The sequence below is a fragment of the Montipora foliosa genome, chromosome 14, assembly GCF_036669935.1.
Source record: "Montipora foliosa isolate CH-2021 chromosome 14, ASM3666993v2, whole genome shotgun sequence".
Taxonomy (NCBI): domain Eukaryota; kingdom Metazoa; phylum Cnidaria; class Anthozoa; order Scleractinia; family Acroporidae; genus Montipora; species Montipora foliosa.
In genome coordinates this window covers 13,942,848-13,960,347 of record NC_090882.1, presented here as the reverse complement: position 1 = coordinate 13,960,347, position 17,500 = coordinate 13,942,848, and the positions used below count along the sequence as shown (strand labels likewise).

The 17,500-nt window shown below is 40.9% G+C and overlaps 3 protein-coding genes across 4 annotated transcripts in view; 1 reads left to right on the top strand and 2 right to left on the bottom strand.

Moving 5' to 3' along the window:
• LOC137984310 (eIF-2-alpha kinase GCN2-like) overlaps positions 1 to 14,842 on the bottom strand; it is a 36,438-nt gene extending 21,596 nt beyond the window's left edge. The window contains exons 1-7 of one of the 2 annotated variants that reach the window (XM_068831461.1): positions 14,483 to 14,842; positions 13,146 to 13,261; positions 7,847 to 7,949; positions 7,474 to 7,656; positions 6,110 to 6,190; positions 5,608 to 5,899; positions 475 to 647 (exon numbers count right to left, since the gene is read on the bottom strand). In XM_068831461.1, coding sequence (XP_068687562.1) covers positions 475 to 647; positions 5,608 to 5,899; positions 6,110 to 6,190; positions 7,474 to 7,656; positions 7,847 to 7,949; positions 13,146 to 13,261; positions 14,483 to 14,572 — 1,038 coding nt within the window. In that variant the 5' untranslated portion in view covers positions 14,573 to 14,842. The remainder of the gene's footprint in view (positions 1 to 474; positions 648 to 5,607; positions 5,900 to 6,109; positions 6,191 to 7,473; positions 7,657 to 7,846; positions 7,950 to 13,145; positions 13,262 to 14,482) is intronic. The other variant, XM_068831462.1, reaches the window with a different exon arrangement.
• On the bottom strand, positions 10,419 to 11,390 carry LOC137984312 (integrase/recombinase xerD homolog). Its single transcript, XM_068831465.1, has one exon. The coding sequence runs from the start codon at positions 11,388 to 11,390 to the stop codon at positions 10,521 to 10,523; it is 870 nt and encodes a 289-aa protein (XP_068687566.1). The 3' UTR covers positions 10,419 to 10,520.
• A 57-nt stretch (positions 14,843 to 14,899) lies between the features above and the next one.
• LOC137985109 (uncharacterized) overlaps positions 14,900 to 17,500 on the top strand; it is a 10,613-nt gene continuing 8,012 nt past the window's right edge. Inside the window, exons 1-2 of the mRNA XM_068832596.1 lie at positions 14,900 to 15,346; positions 16,581 to 16,698. Of these exons, the coding sequence (XP_068688697.1) occupies positions 15,168 to 15,346; positions 16,581 to 16,698 (297 nt within the window). The 5' untranslated portion in view covers positions 14,900 to 15,167. The remainder of the gene's footprint in view (positions 15,347 to 16,580; positions 16,699 to 17,500) is intronic.

The following is a 17,500-nucleotide window of genomic DNA, read 5'->3' as shown; positions in this document are numbered from 1 at the left end:
GCGGTTTTTGCGATGTCAAACAATGTTTTCCTTGTGACATCCCAAAACGGCTTCTAAGGAGGCTATCGCCATCCTTGACATTGTGGCTACACGAGTTTGCAAATAGTTCCACTTGGAAGCATTTTATGAGCAAACAACCGCAATCGGAAATAAAGGAGTCACTTGAGACCACCTCATTTCGATTGCAAAACCATTGCCAAACACAAGAGTATCCTGAACTACCAACATTAATTCGTGGAGGGGTGGGGTGGGATGGAACAAACAGTGGAGCACAGCAACGTACTAAATTAGGGGGAGAACAACACACAAATTAAAGAGCCAAAGGAACCCCCCCCCCCCCCCAAAAAAAAAAAAAAAAAAACAACAACAACAACAAAGAGGCACATGCACGTATAATTAGCCACAGTCTTGTACAATTTTGGTTTTTAAGTTAGCCTAAATGTCTTCAATTTCAATGCAAATGAATCTGTTTACCTGTTTAACAAGTCTCCCATGCAAGTCCTGCTGTTGATTGTCATTGGTGAATAGCGTATGCTTCGCTCCACTTCCACTTTGTTGCGAAGACAAACTCCATTCATAAACCACAACCAGCTCACCAAGAGTCACATCCATAGCATTGCAGACACGTGCCCCAGATGAACCTTGACCTGTGCATGAGCAAAAAGTAGAGCAACACATTTTCTGTAGGGTGTAAAATAAGATGCACAATGGTTTTTGATAAGTGTTTCATCGTGTCCCCCGACCATTCTCCTCAACTTCAAAATCACAAGTTTTTAGATACATAGGGGCAATAAAGACAGACACAGTTATTATATCCATATCCTTGAAAGAACCTTTTTGCAAACAGTTAGCGTTATGACTTGCAGAGGGGTCGGTACATTTCGCTGACCCCCAGTCCATGGACTACCAACGATGGACTACCAACGATGGACTACCGAAATGGACTACCTAAATGGACTGCTAAGTGGACTACCAAAATGGACTACCCTAAATTACCTACCTTGAAAAATAAAAAGATTACTAAAGCTTGGTTGTTTTGATCGATCTCCGCCATCTTTAAAGGTAGGTACGTTATGTATGGGCACACGCTATGTACCGCAATATTATCTGGTCTTTTTGTGAGTAGCTATCTAGGCGTGTTTAGGCAGGCACGGGGGAATTTGAATCAACCCAACATTTCGCGTTAATGATAGACAGTTTTATTCTGAACAATTAGCAAGGTGTCTAAGATTTATTGTTTCTTTTTTTTTTAGTTTTCGATGTCGGAAAGAAAGAGAAGGATTCTAAAATAGGCAAGTTGAGGCAGGTAACGCAAAAATCCCAACTAATTGGTCCGCAAACCGCCAAGAAAAATGATTCAAATTAGAAGTCGAGGTAAGTAAACGTTTATTTCCAGATTCAACGCCATTGTGGAACTTATGATTTCAGAAAAGTAAACGGGGCATCTGAGGTTGTGTTGAGGGGTTTGTCGTCTGCAGAAACGTATCTAAAAAAAGTCCGTAAAACAGTTTCAAAAATGATGCGGTTGCAATGGACAAATGAACCCGACATCGACACCTTAGAATCCAGGGGACATTGGGCAACACTAAAAGAGCTTCTGGAGGTTGTTATGCGCTACTTGTCACGCTACGAGAACGTCTCAAAGCTTGCATGCAAGGATAAACCGGGTACAGTATCTCCACTGGAGTTGTCCTCTGTTAATCAAGGTTAAAGGCTCACGCCCAATGACCTACTAGTATTTACCGGTAACAGTTGAAATGGTACGCTCAGCAAAGAACAACGGTGGATTTGTTGATCAGAAAATGTTTAAAACAGGAGGAAAGTATGGCTTTGACTCTCTTTTCCTCACCGACACAAGCATGCAGGTGTTAGATGGCAACATCGACCACATCCACCCTAACCAAAAACCAACTAGTGGCCACATCTTAGTCACAAGAAATGGCGGCCAACACAACAAACTTGGCGAGATGATGAGCAAATTGGTGTTTGACACGATCGGAAAATACGTTCACCTTACTCGTTACCGACAAATAGTGGAGACTGCCAGCTCCAAGAAACTTAGGGTGCGTTCGATTGACGCTAGTCCGGAATAAGAATACGTGGAGTGATGATTTAAACACAATGCGTAGCGTTTTGAAGCAACAAGGATAATAAAGCTTTGTTTAAAATAGCATTTTAGCATATGTGTGACAATTTTAATTTAAATCTTCGCAAAAACGAAGGATTTCTAACTTCTATTCCATGTATTCCTTTCCGGAATAGGTCAATCGAACGCGTCCTTAGTAGTAAAGCACAGGGCACGATCTCCGAGGATCAGAAGCATAGTTCTGTTGTGGCAAGAGTGCATTATCAAAAGCAAAGATCCCGAGAGGTGGCGACCAAGGCGCACGAACATTTGGAATCGATTTATGGCGAGATGGGCTCCGAGTTAGAAATGGATCTACATGTACGATCAAGACTGTCAGACAAATCCTCGTCCTCGCCTGAAAATAACGAACGCGTCGACCCCCGAAGAAGACAACATTTTCATCACGCCCACCAAGTTCAAAAGCCAGAATCAGGCTTCGAAAACGCCCGATTCTTCCAGAGGAAGGAAAATTCTACTATTCACTCCTGAAGAGGAATAATATCTGAAGATGGGGCTTGATCGCCATAGGTTCGGAAATTGGACAGCTATTCTTAGAGATCCAGATTTTCGTTTTCAAAAGGACGAAAACCGAACTCTCTTTTAAATCGTGCAACCAGGAAATTTAGTTCGAAATATAATCCATAGAAAAAAAGGTAAGTTGTAATGATGGTAGAATCACAGCTAATTTTTGGTCAACCATAGAGTTTAAATAGTGTAGAAATGACATTTTCATTTCAATACTTAAATACTGACTGCAGCAAACGATTTTCTCCGCTTTCGGTTTAGAAAGTAAATTGAGCAACATCTTGGCAATCATTACGTGAACTGAGAAGATCAAGGCGTATAAACAAAAACTCCAGAAATTGCATACACTCTTTTATTTTCTCATTTCAAAATTGATGTACAATTGATTGATTGTGGCCTTCTCGCTCTAAAGACAAGTATTGCAAAAAGTTGCCAAAGAAATTCGATTTCTAAAATCGATTTCATGTCTTGTACTTAAACAAAAGAATCTCGAGTGTCACTGTTGGCTTGGTTGAAACATGTTTGTAATTCTACCCTTCTTCGGTACTGGCGTATTTGTCTGCGATGAGCGTTCTCTTGAATGCGTTTCTGAACACGCGGAAGTGGTTGGCTCGGACGAGGTGTCTGTGTTGAAGGTGTGATGAAAATATCTTCGTCGTCATCGTATTCATTTTCTGGCTCATAAAACGGGTGTGGCAAACGTGCCCACACGCTTGTAACTCGTTCAGCTTGGTCACGGGAAATCCACTAATGACAAGTCTTGCTAGCGCGGGTAGTTCGTCCTCTTAAAGTTCAACTTGAGCGCTTCCACGGCGACCCCAATCACGTAATGTAAAGCGCGTTTTACATCCAAATCCGTTGCCGTCTCCTCTTGCTCTTGAAGCTGCCCAAGTTCTTTCTCCTTTCCCACACCCATGCATTCTCAAAGTACTTCGACACTTTATCGTGCAAATTCCTCTGTTCTTCCTCTTTCTTTCTGTATTAGTCACTTGCACGCTCAATTCTCGAATGGAACGGGCCCTCCACATTCTCTAGTAAATGAGCATTCATCTTCTTCTCGGATCATCCGGAGCAGTGTTGTCTCATCTCAAGCAGTATGCGCTCTCTGGCTTGTTGTGCTTCATTTTCTCTCTCCTTGCCGGCACGCCTGACTCCAGCGGCAATGAGTCCCAGCTGCCTCTCTTGTAGATTGTTGAATGGCTGGCAATTTCGAAGTTCCGATGTCTTCTAAAGATGCCTCTCCCAATTGTCGGAAGCGGTCGATGTAGTTTCACTTTCTTCACTCTGCTCCTCGACGTCAGCGTCTTGTGTGTTATGTCCTGTTCTTCGTGTGCACTGTCCTCCTTCTAGCTATCACTTTCTTCCAGCTCAAATGCTTTTTATTCTTTCCCTCTCCTTTTCATCAAATTCATCTGGCTGTGAGTTGGCTCCCGGCATCGATGGAGGAGCTCTTCTTCTGGAGTCTGTGCGATTCCACACGCCCATACAATAGAATCCACTGCATTGGACCATAAGAACTCTTGCACTCCTGCTACACGAGGTGATCTAAGGGTTTTGAAAAAGAATTTTTCATTCATTGCGACGTTGTGTTCAGCGCCAAAATCCATGTCGTTCTGGCACGTTACGGTACGAACATTGGACATCTTATTACAGCAAGGCTTGACGTCTTGTACTTTCTGTCATGTGCCGTGATGCCACCTTGGGTTAACATCTTCAAGTCATCTGGATCCATCAATTCCGAGTGAGCTTCGTCTAGAAAAATGACCTGGGTGTTTTCATCCACCAAACTCTTATTAAAAGCCTTCTGTTTCGTTATCATTGCAATGTACCTTGATGGAATGACTCGTGTTATTGCTGTGAACAGGCTGGTTTTTCCGATGTTGGGTTCTCCAATCAGACACGTCACCTTCTCTTTGTGCTGTTTGATGCGGTAGTTGACGAGTCAACCAGTGTGCCATCCAAAGGGATTTAAGGTCTTAAAATATAATTTTTCATTGAAGTAATAAACCTCGGTCTGCCTCGTGCCATGTTGCAAGCGAATTGTTCTCCCGGTAAGTTTAAAAATGGAGGAAACTGATCGCGGCCAAAATGTGGAAATATATTTCCGGAGTCTCTAAAGTTGTCGACGAGAAAAATAACGAAAAACCCCCGAAAGCTGCCCGTGATAAGAAGGAATACGAGAAGACAAGGACCAGGAAGTTTTCTACGAAATGGCAAGTAGGCCGACCGTGGTTAAAGTAAATTGGTTGGAGAGATTGGGGGGCGGGAGGGTAAACTCTTGGGCGAGTGAAAACTGGGCCGGACGAGTGCATTTTGAGGGTCACTCGCCCGAATGGCGAGTGCTCGCAAAATTAAGTGCCCTAACCTGTCAAAAGTTAAACGGAGACAACGGAGAAAGCGGGGAAAGAACTTACAGTACTAAAGAAACTACTACCACTACTACTACTACTACTACCACTACCACTACCACTACCACTACCACTACCGCTACCACTACCGCTACCGCTACCACTACCACTACCACTACCACTACCACTACCACTACCTCTACCGCTACTGCTACCACTACCACCAATACCACTACCACTACCGCTACAGCTACCGCTACCGCTACTACTACCACTACTACTACTACTACTACTACTACTACTACTACTACTACTACTACTACTACTACTACTACTACTACTACTACTACTACTACTACTACGGAGAAACGGAGAAAGCGCGGAAAGAACTTACAGTACTACTGTAAGTTCTCTCCCCGCTTTCATCATCATCATCATCATCATCATCATCATCGTCATCATTCTCGTTGGCGTCATCACTGTCGTCAACATAACCATCATCATCATAACTACAATTTAAATTCATCACTCCTGTAACTGTAAGCGTCATGTGCTTTGCCACTGTCGTAGTCTTTGCTGCCATATACACCCAACTATTGCACTTACCGAGGCATTTTCCACAGTGCACTACGTGTTCTCCCTTAGAGTTAAACATTATCTCTGTTGTTCCAGTAAATGCCACTTCTCCTATGCTCTCCGAACTCCTCCGCCGCCTCAAGATACTCCTTGTTGGAGGTAAATTTGTCTTATCCATTTTCTTAGGTGAGGATGTTGGTTGGAAATGTGAATTGCCTGGAGATTTCTTCTGAAGTGGCGAGGGTATTTCCTTTGCTGGGCTAAGCTCCGTATCTTTTGTGTTTGCACTCTGCGTTGAAGGATCTGTCTTAGAATTCTTTTCCTGTCAAAAATCAAAATTAATATACATTGGGCCAGAATTCGTTTTCCAAAACCGAGACCCCGAATTAATTGAAAATCACTGTAAACCAATCATGTCAATCATCTGTCACGTGGGCACAACGACCTGTAATCCATTTAAAACTGTTAGTTGAAAAGAACATGGCTTGACCCAATTCACAAGATTGGTTAATATTGTTAACTCCTTACTTACTGAAATTACAACCATTCTGCGTCTTCTACTTTCTTTCATGGCTTCCTCTCTTCTTTGGAGTTCCTCTTCTATTTCTCGTTTCTGGTCCAAATGATAACATACACTATCAGTGAATGAATGAATGAACGAATGAAAACTTTATTATTATGTTGATGTAACTAGATTTAACTAACAACTAAATACAATGGCTAAATTTTAAAACAAAAAGTATTAATATACTATTTACAAAATTTGTCATGATGAGCATCAATAAAATAAAATAAGACGATCCTAGTTACGATTTACAAAATCTGCAGCAACTGCTGCTGTTGTTAATGACATCTGAGAGGTCAACTTTTCGTGTTCTTGTATTTAATGTCGTGAGAGTCGGCAACATTCCTTAACAATTTCTTGCTAAGTTTTGACCAGATATATGGGCCTTGATACTGTATCTTATTGTATGTTTTCCACAACACACGGTGCTACATGTAAAACGGGGTAATTCAAAATCACAGTTTCTGAGGCAATATTTAGAGTTCTCGGTTTCAAATAGTTGAGACAAGTACATGTAGCCTAGCACAAGATTGTTTTTGACCTTGTACATGAGAGTGGCAATATCTTGTAGACGTCTGTTTTAATGGATTGGTAGCATGACAGGTGCCAGGAATTCTTCCTACGTTTCTGACTGACAGTCACGCAGACCGAATTTTAACTCTCAAAAGTCCGTTTTACTGTAGGAGCTACGAAGCAGTCGTACATTTACGTGTATATGCAGACTGAGGTTGATTAACTCGACACAAAGCATTCTCTCCTGAGAGTGACATATATTGCTCTCCCTAACACCAGAAAGTTCTACTGTTCAATCTGAGCTGCTTTAGGGATAAATGGTTTAACAACATCTAGGTCCTCTCAAGAACTATGTCCCCTTTAACCCTTACACTCCTGAGAGCAACACTTACAAATTTTACTCTGTCTAACAACAGACGATTTATTTTTACTCGTCAATGGGTGCCTCTTCAGGGGTCAATGGATTATTATGTACTGTTGGTTCACTCAAGAACTATGCCCACTTTAACACTCTCCCTCTTGAGAGTGATACTTGCAGATTTTACTCTAGCCTGCAGAGCAGGCGAGATTTCTTCGAGCGAGCGCTAACATCGTAAAAAGTTCACCCGCCATCTTGAATTTTTCATGCAGTGACGCGGTCTACAAAATGGCGGTCGCAAGATTGTAACGCGAACTCGATCGCCCCAACAAGCGAACTCGACCGGCCCAACAAGGCACCTGCACCGCAGGCTAATTTTACTCTGTCTAATGCCACGCGATTTTATTTGTCAATCTTGGCTGCTTTAGGGGTGAATAGGTTAAAAGAAATCTATACAAACCTCGTTTTCCTCTCTTTCTTTGTTGGCTTCAATTTCTAGTAGCCGCTTTTCTCGTTCAGCAGCCTCCAACCTTTCCTCTTCCTTTTTCTTGTTCACCATCATGTTGTCATAAAATGACAGCTGCGGCTTGTTGTGCTTGTGGAGGCATGTTTGCACATGATGTGCAAGGTTAAGAACCATCACCTGGAAAAGTTAAATTAAAAAATAAAAAAAAAAAACAATGGAAGCAATGAACATTTAATTTACCTATTAGCATTCATCACCGCAACAGACAGAACAAGAAACCTGAGTCAAGCACGTTCTTGGGGAATTACATACAGTTTGCACTTATTTTGAATTTAAACAACATTTTCATATACAGTGTACACCTCACCTCACCAACCAGGTCAGCTGCCATTTCCTGCAGCTGTTTCTGTAATTCACTCAAATCTTCATTTGAGATCCCTGATGCATTGCACAATGACAGCTTTGGACTTCTTATGGTGTTACAAAAAAAAAAAAAAGAAAAAATACTCAACAAGTAGGTAATACACTGTATGCATAACAGGGAAGGTTGAACTTAAGGCAAAACCCTAACTTCTTTTAAGGTGAACCTTTTTACTGTAGTCTATTTGCTTTCGGTTCAATAAGCAAAATCTACTCTCTTTGGTCTTATACAGTATGTGATCAAACCCTTCTTTCTCATGAACGGAATGGTTCATGAAAAGGTAATATTGTAAGGAGATCAAGTTATTGTCGGCGTACCTTACATGAAAGTACCTGACCTTTGGGTTTTTTGTTTCCTTACTGAATCACCACCCAAAGACAAGCAATAAAATAATTAATGACATCTTGATATTTTGTAACATTAGTGAAGCAGACATGGAACAGTTACAAAAGCACTGCAAAACTTCCCACCAATGTGTCCTGGGTTCATGCAATTCCCAGATGCTGCATCATGTGTGGGTTGAGTTTGTAGGTTCTCTACCCTGCTTCAAGAGGTTTTTCTCTGGGTACTCCTGTTTTCCCCTCTTCTCAAAAACCAACCTACATACATGTACCATTTGATATTTAAGCAATAGAGGACTTTTTCCATGTTAACAAAGCCTCATCTAAACATGAGGGCGAGTTGAACCAATTTGAATCACAACAGATCAAGTGCACACAGATTTGGATGATTATAGTACTTAAGTCAACAAAATAATTTGCACAAGTGTTGAGAATTCGCCCAACTCCCTTGAGTGTTTAGATGAGGCTAAGTGCATGTTAATGAGTCCCTAAGGGTCAGTGACATAAAAAGGGGGGAAAGCCGCGGGGGATATTCGCATGCCCAGGAGAAGGGCATGGGCAACCGAGGGTAATGATGATTACTCCTCCCCCCACCCTCTGCAAGGCTTGTGAAACTAGAAAAGGAGGAACACAGAATCTCCTTTTATCTATTTATTATTATTATAATTTTTTTTTTTTAAAAATATAATTATTATGTTAATCACTATCTTTTGGCGGAATTTGGGTGGCAGGGAAGGCAGAGCCTATGCCCCCTAGGGTAGCGGTGTCCCTAGGAGGACCCCCTAGAGTAGCGGTGTCTCTAGAGGCAACCCTACGTTAGAATGTAACATAGGGTGGACCAGAAGAGGGGTGCCCTTCTGGAAGGAGAATAGGTCAGATGGTGAGTTGTACCATCTTGGAGTAAGCAATCCGGACCTATTGCCAAGGAGGGCTGTCCCACCTACTGTGGGGTAAAGTGCAGCCCAGGGTGCACTTCCCTGCCACCAATAAGTAAGTAAGAAAGTAAAAGGACCCACCTAGTGTTGAGTTTTCTGAATTAACCTTTTTTTTTTTTTTTTTTGTTTGTAAGTGAGCGGTGGTAACATGCGGAATAATATAATGTCCATAACGAACGATGAGACAAAATACCCAAACTAAAATAAAATAGATGAGAATAGTATAATGAAAGAATTTGCATGACAAAGCAGCCATGGCAATTAAAGGAGACAAAGCTTCCAGTTGGGTGGGAGGGTGGGAAAAATGCGATCTTAAAGAGTGCAACTCAAGGTACTTGCTTGAAGAGCAAAGCTGAAATGTGGCTGACTAATGGTATGGGGGATTTACATAAGGTGAAACAGGTGAGAATCGCGTGATGTTGTGGAAAACTACTGGAAGCTTTGGCAACCGCTTTAACACTGTAAAAGTGAAAGTACTTTGACCTAAACAATGAGCTTTTGACTACGGGACAAGCCTTGATTGCGAGGGTGAGGAGAGTAGAGTACACTAGGGACAAGTGAGGAATAAATAGTACTCCCTTAGGGCTCATTAACCCCAGTTAAGAGCTTAAACTTATAATTAATGAGTCCCTAAGGGTCAGTGACATAAAAAGGGGGGAAAGCCGCGGGGGATATTCGCATGCCCAGGAGAAGGGCATGGGCAACCGAGGGTAATGATGATTACTCCTCCCCCCACCCTCTGCAAGGCTTGTGAAACTAGAAAAGGAGGAACACAGAATCTCCTTTTATCTATTTATTATTATTATAATTTTTTTTTTTTAAAAATATAATTATTATGTTAATCACTATCTTTTGGCGGAATTTGGGTGGCAGGGAAGGCAGAGCCTATGCCCCCTAGGGTAGCGGTGTCCCTAGGAGGACCCCCTAGAGTAGCGGTGTCTCTAGAGGCAACCCTACGTTAGAATGTAACATAGGGTGGACCAGAAGAGGGGTGCCCTTCTGGAAGGAGAATAGGTCAGATGGTGAGTTGTACCATCTTGGAGTAAGCAATCCGGACCTATTGCCAAGGAGGGCTGTCCCACCTACTGTGGGGTAAAGTGCAGCCCAGGGTGCACTTCCCTGCCACGATTGTGTGAGCCAAAAATATTCTGGTCAAGAATGGGGGAACACAATCACCCCACAGTAAATTGGGTGGACGTTGGCTGGAATACCAACTGCCACATGTAGAAGAAATAGGATACGATATAGGCATGCATAGCCATAATGAACAGTAGCTAGTTGTCATGATACTGGTCATCAGGGAGACAACAAAGAAGGGTCTAACCTACAATAATTATTATTACTTCAGTTCATTGTCAGTTGTTTAGGGATAGCCAGCAGTGTCTCTTGAGGAGTTCTTATGTAACGTTCATAGCAGTCAGAAGACCAACGACCCAATACCTTGATTAACCAGGCAGGAATCCCTGCAGCAGCTGCAGTAGTCGCAGCACCAATACGGAAGCTATGTGAGAAATAGTGTTGAGGTTGTATGCCGCATTGCTGCAGGACATCACGGAGTGCATGAGTAAGAGAAGTTCGGGTGAGCCACTTGCCACTGGTGAAGGTGAACAGGGGGCCTGCTGATGATGGTTGGCATTGGAACACGTAGTCTTTCATAGCCATAACGGCACAGATGGAGGTAGTGGACCTTGCTAGGGTTAGGGTGCAACCATTGCGGAAGGGATCTGTTTTCGACCGTTTAATCGTGACTAGCATGTAGTCGGGAGATTCAACGTGAGGGATAAAGGTGACATCCTTAAAGCAGAGGTGAGTTGCGGGGTCGAAGACGTGGTCATTACAGGTAAATTCGCTTGAACGTAAAAAACCGAAAAAGGCTAAGGTGAAGGCTGCCCAGAGCATAATGTGATTGAGGTCAAAAGTCAAGTCTGGTCGGTAAAAGTTGAAAATAGACTGCAGGATTTGGATTGTAATTGGATAACGATCTAATTTAACGGGGATTTGGGAACGTTTGATCCCATTAAGGACCTTCTGGAGTCGAAACATTTTTGGGAGTTTTAAGGCAAAGTTGTGTAGCCTATGGAGGTCTTGAACGGCAAACAGGTAAAGCTTAATGGTATTGTAGGAAACTGTTTTGGCTAAATGGGAGACAAAATAAATCAGAGTAATTTCAGATGCGGGGAGAAGGGGCGTAGAGGGGCTAATTAACCCGTGCATAAGGCAAAAGGAAATGAAATGGTTTTGACCGACACTATAAGAACGTTTAGTAGCTGGAGCAAGGGATGCACCAAGGTAGCGGGAAACGGAGGCTGTTAAATGGACGTCGCTGATAGAGGGATGGCGCAGGGGAAGGGTGAGGCATTGGGAGCCAGGTGGCGGAAGCGGTCCATCTGAAAACGGGACAAAGAATCAGCTATTGAATTATCTAGCCCAGGGATATGTCTAGCGGTGAAGGAAAAGTTGTGTTCTAAGGTAAGAATCGTAATGGCCCGTACGAGGTCCATGATCCTAGGGGACTTGGAGCGTTTGGAGTTGATGATGGAGACAACTGGCAGGTTGTCGCACCACATACAAATATGTTTGCCTGACCACGAAGGGGCCCAGAGGTAGCAGGCGATGTAAATGGCAAACAGTTCCTGCCAGTCAATGCTGATACCCATGGTGGGGTTAAGGAGGTGTTGAGGGAGCCAAGGAGCCTGAAACCATTCCCCATTGAGATAACCACCATACCCATGGGACCCAGAGGCGTCCGTAAATAATTGGAGGTCAGGCGAGGAGAGAACGTCACCCCCTAAGAAAAGACTTACTCCATTCCAATGGGTAAGGAAGGTTAACCACATTGAAATGTCCTTGCGGAATTCCCCGTTGAGTTTAATGTGCCAGCGAGAGTTAGTGATGCCCTTTGTTAAAGTAATTATTCTTTGCAGAAAAGCCCGGCCCGGGGCAACAACCCTAAAGAGTGCAACTCAAGGTACTTGCTTGAAGAGCAAAGCTGAAATGTGGCTGACTAATGGTATGGGGGATTTACATAAGGTGAAACAGGTGAGAATCGCGTGATGTTGTGGAAAACTACTGGAAGCTTTGGCAACCGCTTTAACACTGTAAAAGTGAAAGTACTTTGACCTAAACAATGAGCTTTTGACTACGGGACAAGCCTTGATTGCGAGGGTGAGGAGAGTAGAGTACACTAGGGACAAGTGAGGAATAAATAGTACTCCCTTAGGGCTCATTAACCCCAGTTAAGAGCTTAAACTTATAATAAACACGGAAAAAGTCCTCTTTTGCTTTTACAAAATATTTCTCAAAAATAATTCGACAAATGAAGGAAAATGCTGGGTTTTTTTTTACTCCTTGATTGAAACAGCTTTTCTTGATACATGCTCATATTTCCTTTCAGCCAATCAAAATGCAACACAAAACCAATCAAAATTCGTATGATGTCATAGCCGTGTTTACAGTTCCATCTAAACACAGCTACATGTATTGACCAATGAGAGTGCATGTACTATCCTTAGGCTAATAATTATTATTTAATTTATTAAAGTTGATTGGATTTGGTTTCTGTCAGGTGTCCCCAGTTAGTGCTACAGCACTTTAACAGTGATGTACCACAATTACATGTATCATTATTCTATTTTCCAGAATTTTCACATGCAAAGAAGACAAGCAATCTGACAAAAAATGACTGTTTCTGCTTTAGCACGAACTGTAGTTACATGTAATGTCTAGCTCAATTGACCTCTGTACCTTACTGATTGCATTCAAGAGTTTGTTTTTGAGCTTCACACCTCAGTTTATTCTGACGCTAAAATAAATTATTTAAATAATCCTGAAGGTTGAATGGCCCTAAATTTTTTGGCCTGAGACAATTATTTGCAGACTCTACGCATTGTTTTATAGCTCAAAAATTGGCTGCAACTTGACGAACATAAAAATGATTCCAAGAACAGTTGTCCAATCTTTATAACTTACCGATCAGGATAATCTTTGCTATACTGTACAATCAAGTCAACTCTGGCATATACTTCTTTAGCTACAACACTTTGCAGAGGTGTCAGTTTCAAACAAACTTTAGGTGGGTCATCGGGCTGAGGAAAAAACAGTCATTTTTGATAAATTACTCAGCCAAGGAAGCCAAAATCTCCACTAAAAGGCAAACAAAACTGTATGCAGTTGTCATTTCTATGTGAGGCAATTCCCAGACGTGATTTCACTGTTTCTCAACAGGAGCAGATTTTGATGAATTTTGTAAGGAAATCTGAAAGTCACAGACCTCCCCAACTTCCTAACTTCTGTGGTCTTATATAGTTGTTTCCTATATGTATATCAAGTAAACTGTTACTCCTGGAGTTCCCATAATAGGAAATATCCAAGCATCACCTAGGTATATGGAAAATTATTATATACAATATGTCGGTTTAGACCTCTTGAAATTTTCACCCTGGATTACATGTAATGGGCTACAACGTAGTTTTCAAAAGAAATTGTTCAACGGTATTCACAGAGCCTGACGTCAATAATAAAATTGTGCTAAAATTGTTATAACTTCTAGTTCAAAATTTTCCACCCAGCCAAAAACTCTTGAAGCAATCAAGTGCACATAAATTTGGATGGTTACAGTAAGTCAACAAAATCATGACAAAGTAATAAGATCAGACAGGCTATTATGTCTGATGCTCTTTTTTTAACAGTTACTGAGGCTTTGATAGAGCCTCAATTTGGCTTTAAAAATATGCTCAGATATTTGCCCTTGGTCGCTGGAACAGACCTCACTGCGTTCGGTCTGTACTGGCGACCTTGGTCAAGATTCTCCCATACAGACCTGCCGCTCGGTTAATAAGAACTAAGTACAGACCATTACCATGGAAACGGTCGTTTTCTGTATTTTTTCTAGACGGAAGTTTTTTGCTGCCCTACTAAGTAATAATAATTATAATTGAACAAAACTGCTCAATTCAGCCAAAAGAGGTTAAATGCATTAGAGTATATGAAGCAAAATGACAAATAAGGTGCACGTGGCAGGCAATTGACCAATATCTTGCCGTAAAGAAAAATACTTCGGGATAATCAAACTTGAATGTTCATACTTTGCAATTGCGGAAGAAGTCTCGATTGATAAAATGACAAGCCGAAAAATTTGCATTGAACACAGCTTAAGTCTCAGTAACTGATGGTCATGAACAGTATTGTTATGGTAATCACATCTCATTGACCGAATGGGTTACGATGCATTTAATCTCGACACTGTGTCTAGCTTAAATGAATTTGACGTAAAATAATGCTCTGGATCCAGAAAGCTAGTTGCCCACCTTCTCACGCAGGTCTTGAAAGTCATCCATGTAAATTGCTTGAATAGCTTGGAGTTCATTTTCTTGTCTTTCGTTGCACGTTTCCTCCATATTCACGTCTTTCGATCGGATATCTGTGCTATGAAGCTTTAGAGACCGAAAGATAACTTCTGATTTTATGTTCAAGTGCAGTAGAACGTACAAACTTAAGCCAAGTTGCAGTCTTCCAATATGCTCGTTACTCAGAACGGCTTGTCTGCCCTTGGACTACATTTCGGCTTTCTTCTTTGATTTTAATAAACGAGACAGAATACAATATAACCTTATTGAAACGCGACAAAAAAAACACGCCGTAGTCAGTCAGCCACCATGTTGATGTCTACTATTGGAGGGAAACTGGATCGACTGTTATTTTCAACCAATAGAAATTGAGTTTGTAATCCTCTCCAGTTTTTGTCAATACAGTATATTGGAAATATTCCAAATTGAGATAAAATTACAAAAGGAAACTTTACACCGTATATGGTAACAATAGTGTAGGTTTTCAAGAATGCCATGGAAAAGGTTATCCTTTCTCATCACGTTTTCTGCACGTGAGCATCTGCACCATATCCCGTTTATTGATTTCCGGGAAATCGTTTGAAATCAAGCAGTCTTTAGCTACCCTTTATGTGGACGAAAACGTGAACGCTATATAATTTTCACTATGAAGATTTTAGATAAACAACATATTTCATCGACTTTTATTTTTTTTGCGGGAATCTGCTGCGTTTCGTTAGCTTCTGAGTGCATTCCTCCATACGGCTACAAAGGCTGTGCTTGCATGATCAACAACACGGACTTCCTGAATCTTTTGCCTCTGAAGATTAATTCTTCCAGTCCAAGGTAAGACACACGATTAACAGAAGTTTGAAAATTGGTCTGAGTGATGAAGGACTAGTTATTGCTTTTAGAATTCGCTCAGGCTGTCAGCGTTGTTCATCCTGAAGTTAAAAGAGATGCAGAGTACTTGTAAGCTTAAACAATACATACATACCAGTTACATACAGTAGGGGGCTTTTCAGGGCCAATGAAACACAACGAAACGATGGGACAAAACGACAACAACAACTGTTAAGAATCCCAACTGGCCGGAGCTAGAGGCAAACCAGTTGGCTATTTACAAGTGCAGCTGGGAAGTAATGAACCAGGGACTACCAGGAACAATTTTGTTGTTTTTTTCATTAAATTAATAAAATTTTATTGCCTTCATTTTTGGATACAACCTGGAAGAAATGATTTGAGGAAGAGTTTAGGCTTCATCAATTACATGTATTTCAACAAAAATTGCTCAACATTTGGCTCCCATTTGATGAAATTTAGAATGTTCAAGATAGTTATGCATGCAAGTCTGCTATTCTCTGCCTTATGTCATCCATTGGATAAAATTTCTCTGGATAGGTAGTTTTATGAGCAAGGTGAAAATCAATACACAGTGGTGAAACCTCGCCTTCCACTATTAAGACCTTGGGCCCAATCTCATATGTGCAGGGTTGATTAAATTGTTGGTTCTCTGCTGACTTGCTGGTCCACAAGGTTTTTTTTTTTTTTTTTCAAGATACTCTGGTTTTCCCGTCTCATGGAAAACCTACATTTTATGTTAATTAACGCGTTCACTCGGCAGGTGCCAACTAGGAAACCCCCAGTTGACGAGTGAAATCATTTGGTTTTCGACAGAGTAAAATCTGCTTCATGTAAATTATAAAAACATTCTCTGACTGACATTTAAAGGAGCGAATGTTTGACTGTCAAACTACAGTCTAGCTTCAATGGGCTAAAAAACTTAACTGTACACTTAGTTTTTTTCTGTTGAAGACTGTAGTTCGACAGTCGAAAGCTAGCTCCTTTAAAAGTTAATTGGTCAGAAAACGTTTCTATTAACATTATGAATTATCCTGGCCGAGCATCTTCAATTTTCTCGTAGAGTAAAATCTGTTGAGTCTCACTCCCAGGGGTCAAATGGGTTAATTGTCTCCCAAAAGTATTAGTAGAGCAGTCTCATTGACATTGGCTTGAGACTTTAATTATAAAGTGCGATAAAATTAATATTGTGAGCATACTTTTATATGTTTTATCATAGGTTTACAGTTAAGGATAACAAGAATTGGTATCTTTCCTACAGCCCTTGTGGTGTGTTTAATGTGTTTGTTGGTCTAAATATTACTGGACCGTATAAAAAACCATGTGTGAAAGCATCGGTAAGTCACCCTTTATCAACACAAGGAAATCATTCATGCATGTCTCAATTGTCCACTTCCAAGTTTCAAACAAGTCATTAATTGACACGCAGTTCAACATTTATTTTCTTGATCAACAAATATTGCTATCCTTGTTCAACAAATTACAATTGTTGAATTATGTATCATCATTATCATTCATGTCGTGTTAACAAAAAAGCTGTGATTCAACAAGTTGAATGAAGTTGAATGAAAATAATTCATTAACTGAGTTCTGTTCCTATTCCATATGTTTTTATTCCATATACGTGCTCAAAAAGTTGCCAATAGTTGAACAGCATTTATCAGTCTCAAGGAGCAGTTGGCACGATGTTGATCATTAACAACATTTTGTTTATCTACAAATTTTGCACAACATTGAACTTTGTCTGATAATTGGCTAAACAACAGTGCATTTCTCATGTAACGACTATTAGGTGCAAATGAACTCGGATTGGCTTAAAACAATGGAAACCAACAAGAGCCAATCGGATTAGAGCGGTTTCTGACTTATAATACGTAGCAGCTTATTTTCAAATTTGAAATTGCATTGAAGCATCGTAAAAAAATTGCCCTTGTTTTCATTTTCTGTCCTTTTTTCCATAGACACTTATTATTTTTAAAATAAGTTATCACACAATTTCTCTTGTAACTTGGTAGAAATGGGCACTGTCTCAATTAATTTAATTTTTAAGACTACAAATTGCACTCACCCTATGAACTTTTGCAATTTTTGTTAGTGTGAGAAAGTTACTTGCGCTTATATTTATACCAAATTACACTT

Coding starts and splice junctions, on each gene's coding strand:
- LOC137984312 (XM_068831465.1), bottom strand. CDS start 11,390: ATGCACGGGTTAATTAGCCCCTCTACGCCCCTTCTCCCCGCATCTGAA.